General features: G+C 41.5%; 1 protein-coding gene across 7 annotated transcripts in view; it reads left to right on the top strand.

Annotated features, from left to right (window-relative positions):
- The first annotated feature begins 1,320 nt into the window (after positions 1–1,320).
- eml1 (EMAP like 1) overlaps positions 1,321–14,710 on the top strand; it is a 42,796-nt gene continuing 29,406 nt past the window's right edge. For 4 of the 7 annotated variants that reach the window (XM_058615110.1, XM_058615108.1, XM_058615109.1 and 1 more), the window contains exon 1: positions 11,137–11,829. In XM_058615110.1, coding sequence (XP_058471093.1) covers positions 11,763–11,829 — 67 coding nt within the window. In that variant the 5' untranslated portion in view covers positions 11,137–11,762. Of the gene's footprint in view, positions 1,984–11,136; positions 11,830–14,710 lie in introns of those variants that run through there. The other 3 variants (XM_058615112.1, XM_058615111.1, XM_058615113.1) reach the window with 3 other exon arrangements.

Genomic DNA, 14,710 nt, shown 5'->3' with positions numbered 1-14,710 from the left:
TGTGTGGAAAAGGTCAGGCGTCGACTTGAATCAAAGCTGCTCCGGGGGAACATGTGTGCACTCGAGTGGACCAGTGACCCGGGCGGAGTCATGAAGAGCCAGACAAACACATTTTCCTGCTTTTCCTTGTCATGGTTTCTACTTGCTGTGGGAGAACTTCCTCACTGCTCTTCTGCTTGGCTTTAATATCCGTCTGAGGGGTTCACACGGCGCGGCGGCTCGTCGGGTCTTATTTATAGGAAATAAAAACACAACGCCCAGATTAAGTATAGCTGTCAGAAGTGCACTCTGGACTCCATGAGTTACTTGAGCCTGGTAATTTCTCAGTGCACATGACACCACATGAGGAGCTGGAAACCAAAAGAATTCATCAATGAGACACCAGCGCCCCTTACAGGTACTAAAAGCTACTACTACTACTACCAAATTAAACCAGGATCTTTTTTTGGATAAAGTGCCAGGTTTTGGGCCTACCTGTCTTTCGAGGGGTAAAAAAAAAAAGTGAACTCTAACTTCCTGTGTTTTCTCTTACAGGCTCAAGTGGATAAGAAGGAAATGCTGCACGCTAGAGAACAACTTTGGTGCAGGTCATTTCATGGTGAATTTGTAACTGTAAGAGGAAAGTGTAGCCTCAGGCCTCCTTGTGTTGTTTTTTCAGGATAACGGCGGTGGAGGAGCCAGGAATTAATGCAGGATCACATGTGAAGAGTTAAAGGAGTTAACCTTTGGACTTAACCCTGAGAACACAGAGCATTTAGGCTACTCTTTTTTTTTTTTTTTACATATGTTAAAATGTACAGTATATACAGAGGCTACAAGAATATAGAGTGTATTATAGTGTTTTTCCAGCACAACCTAGACATTTGAAGACATTCACAGTTCAAAGTTCACTTGGTTCGTTTTTATGAACAGAAACAAAAGAAAACTGGTCTATTTTGTGACTTCTGCACAATTGTTGCTACTTTATATCAATATACCAAAAAAATGTGATATAAAATGAGCCATAACTTTGACGCAATAACACATAAGCAGACGAAAAAACTATTTTTTTTAAAGCCTTTATATGTGACCTATAGACACACACGCACCCAGGAAGTCCACATAAGGAGTTATTAAGGGTCTGCCTAAAGATTAAGCACACCTAAGTAGATTTTCTTAAGGGGAAAGAGATCTGGTATCATGGATCTTTGATGTTTTAGACGAAGGGGACCGTGGAACTTTGATGTTATTACATGAAGGGCACAGTGGACCTTTGATGCCTTTGATAGCTATGATAGATGATAGATGGATAGTGTTAGAAAGTAGCTCTGATTAGGTCATTCCTAGGGTAACGTGTGTTAGAAGCTGTGCTAGGTTCAGTTTCTTTGACCGCTTTGTTACCGTTAAAATCGTCAACTCGGAACATCAAAGGAATACCTTCACGTGTTGTTGATGTGAGAGAGGCTTGGATATTTGTGGGATGGAAATATAACCTGGATGTACGGCCAGTGGAAATAAAGACTCTTCTGTGGCCTTGATGATTGAGGAATTATTTTTGTCATATTTTTATCTTGAGTGTTGCCTTGTCGTTACTATAAATAAAATGATTATTACTTTTCATTGTTCGGTTTAAACTATGAGGTGTGTTAGAGATAAATCTGGAAAAAAGCCTGTGAAGTAATATCCAAAAGGGCCTGCTGAGGGAAATAGAATCCCAAGGGAAGACTGTTAGTTACAAATTTAGTATCCAATCGTGAAGTGTAATGTTTGATTGGCATGTCCACCGGCCACTGCTCACACTGTGCAGAGGGGGAGAGGGAAGAGGAAGGGGAAAGGAGACATAGAGGATAGTGTAGGAGAGTTAAACAGAGAGAGACTGTAACAGCTAAGAGGCTAAAAACAGTGTCATAAAAACAGAGAGACTCCACTGACGGAAGAAGACACTGTCCTGGTCCTCTTCAGTCCCTGCAGTGACCATGTCTGACTGTGAGGGGCTTCCACTGGGTAAGACAACACACAAACTCTTGCATGTACTCTAAGTGTCCACATGTGCATATGGATTTATGTTCGGGGGGGGGGGGTTAGGGTTACCTGGGTAACCCTTATAAATAGGAGGTAACCCTAACTCGAGGTAGGGGGGGTTGTAGTTTCTTGCTCCTTCCTGTTTTAGACTGAAGCCCCTCCACTGGGACAGCTCACCCAGCAAGTATTCAGCTGCAAAGTGGAGCTGCTGCAGTTTCGGGCCCTTATATGGAAATGGTGGAGTTGGGGGGGGGGGCATTCATTGAATATATTTTATGATGACTGTGTTGAAGTTTGAAAACAGAATGAAAAAGGGAGGAGAGCGAGAGAAAGTAGGGCAGAGAGAGTGTGTAGCCTACATCATTCCAGTATACTCCCACAGCTCCCGTGAGGAAAGTTTGTGTATACACCAGTGCTATTGTGTTTGTGTGTGCAGGTGCGTGTGACAAAGCATTAAGTGGAGGCTCATTTCCCTGAAGTGCAGCGGCTAAGCTGATAGAACGGCAAAAGGCATTAATTCTGGCTGACTGACAGACCATCAGAAACAATTAGTTATAAATAGAATCCCTCCTCCTTCTCCTCCTCCTGTGGTGTTGTGCTTTCACTCGTGTTTAATTCTCTTTCTGTCTCTCTCTCCTTAATCTCGTCTGGGGTTTTTTTTTTTTCCCTCCAGTTTCCTCTCCGACTCAAGCCGTGCATGCTTCCCCCCCTTAAGTATAATTAAACATGACTCAGATGTAGAACGGGTTGTTTTGATGTCGCTGCTCACATCTGATGCAGCCTCGCATTGATAAGCATCTGAACCCTCCTCTGACCACACCTCCATTATCCATCCATCCATCCATCCATTCATTCATCTTCTACCGCTTTATCCGCTTTAATAACAGCAGAACTCCTATTTTCTTTCCCCTTTGTTCTGCATTCATTGAAGTATTGTTTTACAAAAAAATTACAAAAATAAGTGCAATTTCAACAACCGTATGCATTTACACATGCGCATTACAACCCAAAGATCACAGTAGATCTATAAAGGCACAAGTGTTTCGTCACAAGTATATATGGAAGTCAAAAATATAGAATTTAGAAAAACTATAGATTGGATTCTAGTCGTAGTGTGAATATTTTTTTATCAAATTCATCCTGCAGGCCGGATCGGATGCTCCTGTGGGCCAGTTCTGGCCCGTGGGCCGTATGTTTGACACCCCTGTTCTAGAATATAATATAAGTAAACTTTAGAAATTCAGCTTAATACCTTCAGATTCAGGGTAAGCGTTAGAGATGGAATCGGTATCGATATTGGTATCGGTCAGCATCAGTATCAGTCCGATATTGGTCAACATCACTGGATATTGGACACAGATAAAAATGGAAAGTCCGATATAGATCCAAATATCCTATATCTCGCATGCTTCACTGTAAAAAAATGTAATTAAGTTAAGATGAGTCATGTTTGGGGCTGTTTGTTTCCTCTTTTGTTTCACAATAAAAGGGGAATAAAATTTCAAAAGCAAATACAACAGTAAAACACAACACAGGGTGGAATAAAATAGGAAAAGGCTCGAGTCGACAGGTTAAAACCGTGTTTTACATTATTATTTCTCAATTAAGACGTCAAATTATAGTTATTTACTTGCATTCATGAACAGAAAAATTTGTTTTAGTGGTTGAATGTTATGCTTGATTAATTTCTGACTTCTTATTTGCCAAATAAATAACGATAACATTTTTGTTTGTTTGTTTTAAACAAGTTTTTGGAAGATTTCTGTATACAATTTGATTCCTTGCACTGACTTTGTGGCTGGAGAGATAAAATAACCTGTTGCAGTTCAACAACTGTCCTGCTGGTGGCAGTAGCAGCATACTTTTCAATGGTGGTCATGAGCAAAGGAAGAGCTTTGACAATTAACGGATGGAGATGAGACAAGAAAGGGCAGAAGATGACATGTGATTATGGAGGAGATGCAGCTCTGTCTGTTTTAGAGCACCAAACTGAAGGACTGAGCTTTTTTGACCTTGGGAGGGGCACAAGAGGGGAGAGACTGGCAAGTGCATTGTGGGAGCCAAAATTGAGTTAATTTAGTTTAGAGTTAGTTTAAATCCAGCCTGTTCAAATAACACCCAATTCAGATAAACTGATGCTGTTGCTAATATTGTGGTTCAACATGACAAACTCATTTCCTACAGTGCACATTTCTTTTTGTTTTTATGCCTTTTTTGGTCAGAATGAGCTAAATTTGACTTCTACTGCCTCAGATTCTGTTCACGTACGCGTCTTTCTCTTATTATTTTTATGCAACGTTTTTATAGGCCTTTCTTACATTTGCGTCGGTTTTGAATTGTAAAATTCAGTTTGTTTCAAACTGAGTTTGTCATCGTATAGCCCCGATTTAAATGATTATTATGATTATGCAGGATTATAGTTAATTGTTGGCCTTAAGCCTTTGAGTAAGTATTCTTATAAGGAAAGGAATGTGGTATTGTTGACTACAATTGACGTTATTAAAACCTCTATTTTATGAGATAAAGTACCGTGGACCCTTGATACCTTTGATACCGTGAGAAGCTGGGTTTTGTTTGGTGTAAAAAGGTTGTTTTTTTTGTCCGTTATGTTACTGTTAAATCTATAAATCGTCATTCAAAAGCCCTCAAAAACACAAAGATTCATTTCGAGGCAAACCTTGTGCGCTCGGACCCTAATTAGGATGCAATAGAGTTTTATGTCGTGACTTATCGTGCATGAAAAGTGAGTGAAAAGAGTGCTGTGTGCAGATGACGGTCAGAGTTCACGAGTTTGAGCACAGAGAGAGAGTGGACGAGTAGAAAGCAGAGTTCTTGGTTGTCCAGATCCCTGTCCTCAGATTAGCAAAAAACGTGACCTGCAAAAGTGACGTTCTCTGCTTCGTGACAGCACTCACATTCGCCTGTCGTGTGCCCACGTTACGCCTCATTAACATATAGATGAGGTGCGGGGCAACTTTTCATCCGCACTTCTGTGGCATCGTTAAACGTGAAGGCAGCGAGGTCAGGAGGTCAACTCTGACACAGGAGATGTGTTTTCATGGCGCACTCTGTGCTGTGAAACCGTCCGGCGCTTTTTCCTCTAATCCTGTTCTCCACACATGGGCAATATCTATTTTGTGTCTGCCCACTCGGAGAAGGAGCCCTCCTCTTCCATTTTTCCCCTCCATTACAGGAAAGATGAGAGACATTTTTCCCTCCTGTACAATCTTAACAGAGACACAGCCAATAAAATGTTTAATCTTTATGAATTTATGAAGCACATTATGGCTGAAACGCTGCTCGAAATAAGGGAGTTGACTCTCTGTCATATTCCACAGTTGATCTCATGTGTTCGGCCTTTTTAAGGAATTCCCTTAAGAGTTTTAACTCATGTTTGCCAGATTTACATAATGGCTGCACGTGTAGTAAAATACTTACAGGGAACTTGGCTTGTTCACGTCTTTATCTCACTGTTAGACAGACTTTTCCAGCGGGAAACTGAAGTTTGGGAACCGCTCACTCGCCCACACTAAAGTCCATAAAGGAAATCAGTGATTTTAGCTGGAGCTGCTGGTCTGCTGCTGCCTCGTGTGGTCACTTTGTGTCACTGCAGTCATTCTAAACGGAGGATTTCATACACAGAATCGAGGCAGCAGTGGATCGACGACTCCTATGGGCTGTGATGTTAAAATCACTGATTTTCTCTATGGACTTTGGTATGGGGAAATGAATTCAAAGACTCATACTGTTGAAAGTTGAAATTGAACATGCACAATCTGGTGCTTGTGTATATCTACAGCGTTTTTTCTAAATAAAACTTCGGTTTTCTTCATTTTAAATTGGTAATACAGTATTTGAACATGCAGTAAGTTGTAAATAACTGCCAGATATTGACATTTTCTGGCCCTTTTATGGTTAAAATACGCAAAAAGCAAGTAGCTTTTTAAAAGCAATGTCCCTTTAACATTCAGTTCAAGTCAAATGACGAAAGGAAGAAATTAAAAACTGTAAATTTACTTAGTTTGTGCATAAAAATGCTGAATTACTTTAGTTTTTGAGTGAAAACTTAGACTCGGCTGATGTAAAATATGTGCTGCGAAATGAGGAATACCATTAAAACTATGCAATCCATCAAGATTTATAGATCCCCCAAACCACGACACTTGTATTTCAGTATTCTGTCTCTCTCTAACAGAGAAGACGAGGTGGAGTGAGACACGTAACGCTGCTCTGCTGCTCTACAGCCTCAGGATTATGAGCTATTTGCAGACCAAAAGCTGATTCTCGACTTCCACGCTCACATGTCTTCACCGACTCGCCCCGTTTAATCTGTCTTTGACTCAGCGTCCGTCGAAACACTCCACCTGGGATATTAGGACGTGTTGATCTGACAGTGTAGCACCACACTGTAGTTTATCTTCCATGACACGGCACATGGATCCAAACAGAAATTAAAAATCAACATTTGCTGGTGACCCAGTTTTTCCCCTGAATCATAACATCATCATCATCTGACATCACTGCAGCTGCTTGTGCTGTAGCTTCTACAGCAGTGCACTGCAGTATGTGTGTGTGTGTGTGTGTTGCTTTAATCCCGAGGCCATGTTCCTGTGCAGTGATACATAAAACTGCTACATAATCTAATCTGAGCTGTAGATTAGTCACCTGCGTGTGGTCCACACACTGAAACATTCAGTTTTAGAAGTAGGTTTTTTTTTCGGTGGCGCAGATGGCAATAATGAAGTATTAATACACATGACCATGGGCTTTTTATTCTGTGCAGATATTTTGACACGTTGAAGGAGGAAGGGCATGAGTTACTGCGAACATGAACAAAAGCTCTTTTCAGTTCCTGTAAATCAGGACGGTGTGATTGTGAGCCAGCATGGAACTAACTCAGGCGTCATTCATTGGATTTTTAACACCTCTAATTTTCTTTCCGTGAAGACAATTGCAGGTTACGGCTCACGATCGACGGCTTTCGGCAGTGCTGTCGCCAAATATGCCGGACTCGCACAGTCGAACTGTAGATCAGTTACAAAAGACTTAAAAATCCTGAAAATGTGCGTTAATCTCCAACATTTAGCACGGAAATGTCTAAAATGTCAATATCTGATAGTGGACTCTGGTTTATGGTGGACAGGAGTCCCAGAGGACCAGGGTTGGGAAAACACTGGCCTAGGCTACACTAATGCAAAGCTATGGGCTAAATGCTAATATTAGCATGCCAAGCTAGTTACTCTGCTAGTTTGTCTTAGTGTCTAATTAGCATTCAACACAAAAACGTACTTATTTTCAAAGATTCTGAACTGAATTACTATTTAAATCTTAAAAGACACTTGGTCCTCCTGTTAGCTTAACTGTTAGCAAAGATGGCGGACACTGTTTACATTAGAAATATCTTCATTCTTTTTTTTTGTTACGTGTCCACCAGTGACACTTCCTGTTATTGTAACTGTTAGCAAAGATGGCGGACACTGTTTACATTAGAAATATCTTCATTCTTTTCTTTTGTTACGTGCCCACCAGTGACACTTGGTCCTGTTAGCGGAACTGTTAGCAAAGATGGCGGACACTGGTTACATTCTGGGAATGAGGTTACAAGTGGGTCTAAAGAGTGGGGAATTATTTCTCGACTGAGGGGAAACTGAGGTTGGGAAGCACAATTTTTCAAAAATACTACCCCTATTCTAGTACTACAAAGCTAAATTAGTGAATTGGTGAAGTATTCCTTTAAGATCAGGCCGTGTTCAGTGTGTCATCGCTCACACTGTAACACAAAGAGTTGGCAATGATGAGACTGTTGTTAGACTCTTTTCCACCATGTGGACATCATCACTAGGGAAATAAACAAGTAACTCTTGTTTCAGTCTAATCATACTGCTCTTTCATTGGCTCCCACTCCCTGTTTTGGCATTTTTTTGGTGACCTTTGCTGTACTTTGCAAACACTTTCACTGAAAAATGAACAAACCCAGTGATATCAGTGTGACTTTACTCGCTTGACTTACAATGGTGCTACTATATTGTCAAGTTTAAATTGGTCGAAATCCCCTGAAAAGCGGTGTTTTTGTCCCAAATATAAAGCCTTGGGTGTTGGATGAATCGGGTGTGAAGCACAAAGCAGCCCAATAACCAGGACAGGCACGCAGATGGTGGCTGGATCATTCGGAGGATTGACCTTGTTTTCCTCCTCAGCTCTGGATTTGATTGTGTATATAATCCTGGCGCGCTGACAGACTGAATGACTGATCGTGTGCGTGAATAAAAGGAAAGTCAGCAGTTTCGGCCCTAAATAAAAGAAACAACCCACTCAGTTTGAACACAGCCTCGTGGAGGCGCACGAAAACAAAAGCTGTCAAAACAGAGTCGGGGTGAGAAACCAAAGGAGATCTGATGCCAAGACTTGTTAGAGTGATCCTGAGCTGAAGATGTTTTTTAGTGAGATACTGTAGAGAAACAAAAATCCACTGCTGCCTTGAGTTCAACTCTGGAACAATGAGGTGTGGAACGATAAGGGGTGGAGCAGCAGCAGCAGTTCCACCACCTGCCACCCCTTTGGGTTGTAGGTGGGGTTTTCAAAGACCCATGGGGGGGTAGTGGTGAGGGGGTGAATTTATGTTGGGATGCAGCCCAGATTTCTCCGCCTCCTCTCTCTCTCTCTCTCATGTGAGCATATGCTCAGTGAGACACATACAAAAACCAGACCTGTCCATAATCTAAACTCCAAATCTGCCCCAGAGCATTAGATTTAACTGTAATCTGAGCCCCACAGACAAAACATGGTGTGCTTTCCGAAACAAAACACACAGGATGTTTTACTTGTGTGTTTTTTGGGTTGCTGTGTGGGGCTATAGAAGCTGCGTGGAATTCCTGTCGTGGTAGTTCCGGGTGTTTTGGGATTGTGAACATTGACATTTTACAGCGGCGTTATCATCACAAAGAAACAAACACCTTTGTTTTCTTGCATAATCCCATGCAGACTTGGCGAGAAGTTATCGTGCAGCCAGTGAACCAGGGTGCAGTGAGTTTTAAGTACAGTACATGGAGGCCTTGAACCAAGCCTCTGTTAAAAAGGTCACTTGCTTAAATTCAGGTTCAAATCTTGCTGTATTCCATTGTCTCTCCCACTGCCACATGTCTTCTTGTCGCCTTTGTACGATTCTCTCAGCTCCATCTTGTGATCTAGGAAGGAAGGATGGTGGTGGTGGTGGTGGGGGTGCATGAATGTAGGCCACAGACTCATCTTTTTAGCCTTATTATTTTTTATCCCCTACAAGCTTGAATGATAAATAATGCAAAGGGGCTTCCTACACATGTAGAACAGCAGTCACAGCAAAGAAGCGTGCAGTTTACAGAGTTACCCCCCCCCCGCCCCGCCCCCCCCACTACAGATAAACTCCCAGCCTTGCTCACTTTCACCCCTCACCCTCCTCAAGCCCTTTTCTCTTCCTCCTCCTCCGTCCCCTCCCCCTCTATCCCAGTTTTATTCCTCTCTTCCAGCAATCCCCTATAGTCTCTCATGTACTCTCGCTCCCCTCCTCGTGCCCTTGTTATGAGGATCCCCCCCCCCCCCCGCAGTCTGCAGTGGGACAGATAAGACAGACAGACACACGGACAGACCACAGTGTGATAATCCCGTTTAGACACAGTGACGATCCTCTGGTGTGGATTCTGCTTCGAAAAGTGTTTGATGGGCGGCTGCGGGGAAAGATGTGACGTCCGGTGTGTTGTTGTTGTTGGTGTGTTATCCCTGTGTGACATGATACAGGAGCCAGTGGTCCTGATGGGGACTAAAGCCTGGTCCTAATGAGGCAGAACCTCATTTCTATATGAGAATCAGAATCAGCTTTTTTGGCATGTGTAAGGACTTTGACTCTGGTTTTTCCATTTGTGTGTGTTGTTGATTTTTGGCTAGTCCTCACATCTTTAAAGGGGCCGTTGGGGGTTAAGACCTGGTTTTAGGGTCATGGTTAGTATTAGGTTTAGGTTAGTATTAGGTTTTTGTTCAACAATTTGCTTTTAGCTTTGTATCACTAGAATAGGGGTCGTATTTTTGAAAAATTGTGCTTCCCAACCTCAGTGTCACTGGTGGGCACTAACCCTTTTCTAGTAATCCATGTCTGTACTAATACATGTCTTTATTAGGTGGAAAGTAATGAATTACATTTACTCTCATTACTGTAATTGAGTAGGTTTTTTGTGTACTTGTACTACTACTTAAAATTTGTAATTTTACTTTCACTACTTTACTAAGCATGTTTTGGCAGTACTGTACTCCACATTGTATATCACATCTGTTATTAAGTAAAAAAACGTTGCCCTGAATTAAAAATAAATAAACTCAGGCACCGGAAACTTTTGGTAGTGAACGATGAGGACAGGTGAATGATGAGGACAGGTGAATGATGAGGACAGGTGAATGATGAGTGCAGGTGAATTTCCGTTAATTAAGGTCCCTGAGTGCGTGAGAAAGTTGAAGCATTTGTGACCTTTGACCCATTTTGACTGATACATTATGTGTTTAGATATTTTATTTTGTCAACAATTTAAAAACAATTCATGTGAGATTTGTGTCCCCTTGTCCTTTTTGCACGACACAAGAAAGAACCCCAACTAAGTGACTTTTACTCTGAGTATATTTTAAACAAGCTACTTTTTTTTCTACTTTAACTTAAAAAGTAAAAGTACTGGTCTAACATTTTTAGACCAGTACTTTTACTCCGTGACATTTAACACAGGTTGAGTTGGACTCCCATTGTTTTTGTTTGTTTGCTATGTGTTTTTAATATGCTCTGTAAAGTTCTTAAATGTTGTTTAAATGCTTTTTACTGATTTTATTTTGTTATTTGACGTCATTCTGTGCAGCACTTTGGTCAACCTCTGGTTGTTTTTTTAAATGTGCCGTATAAAATCAATTAGTAAAATTTTATCAAAATAGTGGTACTTAAACTAAACTAAATCTCTTAAAAAATGATGAAACGAACTCATTTTGAAAACAAAAAGGCACAACTAAATAAAAACTGAAACTATTATAATCTCCCTCTCTCATACTAACCCAAAGTAGGAGGAGCTATCTCACAGGCCCCGCCCACTGTGCTGTGACTTGTTCGCAGTGTGTGTGACAGGGGAAAGCTGGGCTGTCCTGAGCGTTATCTCTCTCTCACACACACACACTTACAGCCCATAATACACATAAACACACACACACACACATACAGTAAACAGCCTTCGCCATAGTCTGCCTGCGCGCGCTCTTCGCTCAAGTCCTCTTTAAGCTGTGTTTTCTTTCCTCTCTGCTGCTGCTGCTGGTGTTCAGAGAGAGCTGACGATACACAGTTTCTTCCGCTGAAGACACAAGAAGGGAGGACGAGAGGAGGAGGAGGAGAGGAGGAGAGAGGGAGGAGAGGACAAGTTCAGGAGCAGCCTCTCAACTCTCGGTCGGCGCGGTCGTTCCTCATCAGGAAGTGTCTCTCCGCTGGAGTTCAAGGACTACAAGGACTTTTATTTTGGTGAAGAGGAGAAGAAGTGTACGTTGCGTTCACGTGACATAATCCGAGTGAATGGGTTGCCATGGTGACTCACCCAGGGAGCCTGACCCGCGCGGAGTGAATGGAGGGAGAGTCTTGGACGCCAAGTGAAGGATAAACTAACCGAGAAGGGGGAGTCACCACAGAGAGAAACACACAGATAGAGAGAGGGAGGAAGAAAGAAAGAAAGAGAGGAGATTAAAGGAGTGGTGGACAACAGAGAGGACACAGAATGGAGGACGGCTTCTCCAGCTACAGCAGCCTGTATGACACCTCATCACTGCTTCAGTTCTGCAACGGTAAAGCTTACTAATCCTCCCCTGACATGACATCAGCTGACACCGAAGCAGACCCTGTGCCCTCAAGGTTTATGCTGTTTATGCATCACTTTTTTCCTCTTTTGTATATATATATATATATATATATATATATATATATACATATATATATGTATATATACTGTTTAAACCTGGCTAAAGTGCTGCAGATTTTACAGGAAGGAAAAGCAGGATTTAAAAATGAAGTTTGTATACAGAGTTCCAGGTCAATGTCAACAGTGTAGGACAGGCACAGAAGCAGAGAGCTGATAAACAAGGAGGAGAGGAGCAGCCTCTCTCCTGCTTCCTGTGTGATGAAGGGAATGTTATGATGAGTATGTTTCTGTCCTCGGCGTCGTCCGATTGCGATGGACAAACGCAGAAACCTCCCCGGTCCACGAGTCGCTATAATGAAACTTGTTCGCTGGCAGGAGAAAGGGGAGAGAACACTTGAGCCAGTGCTGGTGTGATTATGGGTGGGAGAGAGTGACTCAGGGATGAGCAGAAAACAGCATGACACATCACTATGACCTCAGTTGAGGGAACTGTTTCCAATCAGCTTCAGAGTTTCTTCTTGTTGGAGAGAAAAAAAAATGAGCTTATGTAATGTTTTTGTGCAGAAACACGCATTATTTTCTTTAAACTGATCCATTCAGCCGTCTTCTACCACTTGATCCTCAAGGATCAGGGACTGGGGTCAATCGGGTCAATCCCAGCGGACAAAGAAACATACTAACCATTCACTCTCACAAGCAATTTAGAGTGTCCGATTGACCTCATCCCCACATCTGCATCTGTGTGAGTGGTTGTTTGTCTCAATATGTGTCCCTGTGATGGACTGGCGATCTGTCCAGGGGGTGTGACAAAAATTGAGGACGTGGAACTCCTTTTGCGGAGCTCCTTTCACATAATCGCTCGCGTGGTGAATGTGGTTGAAAGGCTTTTTGTCCCTCGTGGGCTTCTCTCATTAAATTTACATCACTCCACAGGAGCATGAGACACGCAGGCGTTGAACAATCTAGGTCGTCCTATACTGAAACCTGACGTCACTGTACCTGCTCCCATTGTTAAGTCCAAATAAGTGACTTTTAATACGCGATGGTCAGTGTCGGGAAAACAGGAATAAGGGCATAGACACGTTGACGTCAGGTGTGATAGTGATCACACCTGACTGACGCGGGCCGTTTGGATTGACCTGAAAAACAGGTGTAGCCGCCTCCATTAATAGAAGCGCCACAGGAATCCACCTTTAAATCTCTGAAACCAAAAACAACAATGAAGTAAAAACCCTCTTTTTACTTTAAAATAAACTCAAAATGCAAGTAACCCAATCCAATCCAATCCAATTTATTTATATATCCCTTTAAGAGAAGCTGTGTTTTTGCGGTAAATCACATTTGGAATGGTCCAGGTCTGGAGGACAGGACAGGTGTCATCGAGTTAGTTTGTGCTTGTGCTGCTGGTAACAAGATTGCTGTTGTTGTTGTTGTTGTTGTTGTTTTTAAAGGAAATGACTTCAAATGTTGTGAGGTCACATTAAGCGGGACTTGAAAAAGCTTTTCTCAGTGTTCTTCCCAGTTTTGTTGATCTGCTTCAATTTGTCCATCATTTGAGAATCAGTAAGTTTAATATGATGTATTTTTTTTTTTTTACATTTTTAAGTCATTTATAACACAAAAGCAATGCTTCACGGAAGCTAACTCTCAAAAGGCAGACGCTATTTATGTATTTTTGTACTTTGCATCTCCGACCTCAGTATAGCATTGAAGATAAGTCGATTTATACCATATTATTGTATTTAAATCGGGACAATACAGTTAACATAGTTAATGTTAACAATACATATTAATGCAACTGATGTGCTAGTTTGCAACTCTTTTACATGAACAGTACAATAACGATCAATCGCGTTAAAACGACACTAAGACACAGAACTACATGCTAAAATTGTGGTAAAATGTAAATGTATGTACATAAAAAGTACAAGCTAAGCTGCATTACACACAACAAATACAAAAATATGAATGATTTCATGTCACTATCATAAAATTGCGATTATTTTTGACTGAAATTGATGAGTTGGAATGGTCATTTTTTACAGAAATGATGCCTGTGAGAAACAAAGACGTTCTCTTCGGGTTTTTTGATGTTGGTGTTTTCACAGTAGAGGTGACACGACATGATCCGGCTTCCTCTCTTTCCTTGGCTGTGGATCTAACTCCAAACCTTGTACGGTGACAGCACGTGTAGAGGGATTAGGATTAACGTACATCTTGCTCACGTTACAAAGCAAAGCAACTATCTTATCTTTTTATTTAAAGTAGACGTTCTGCAATACTTAAATCTTTTGTTTACGCTCTTATATTTATGAATTTGGGTTTTTTTAAGAGTCATTTTTGTTGTTTTTTTGTTTTTGGAACCTCCCTCCACTTATGGCAAAGGCGATAAACCTCAGGTTAATGAGGAGAAGTATACAGTTTTTTGACCGTGTTTAATGGTTTATTATGTTATATTTTTGACTGAATAATTGCTTCGACTTTGATGAAATGGAATTTTTTACAGTTTAGGGAATGGAAGGAATAAATACTTAAATATCAACGCCTCATAAAAATTAATCATCTGTAACTTCTATTAGAGCAACAAAAACAAAGAAATATTGATTCTGCTGAGTCACTTAATGGCTGACATTGATTTCCTTTCGCTGTGTCATGGCACACAATCATTCTCCATCATTTTTTTTCCCGTTGTTCTTCGGCTATTGAGTGGCACTGGTGCCTCTAGTGGCCACACAGTGGCGTGCGCGGTTGCCTCACATCGAGAAGGTTGCTGGTTCGCATTTCGTTCCGGGGGCAATTCTGTGTGG

This window comes from Solea solea, chromosome 18 (assembly GCF_958295425.1).
Source record: "Solea solea chromosome 18, fSolSol10.1, whole genome shotgun sequence".
Taxonomy (NCBI): domain Eukaryota; kingdom Metazoa; phylum Chordata; class Actinopteri; order Pleuronectiformes; family Soleidae; genus Solea; species Solea solea.
The sequence above is the reverse complement of the archived record's forward strand: the minus strand, read 5'-3'. Positions and strand labels throughout refer to the sequence as shown.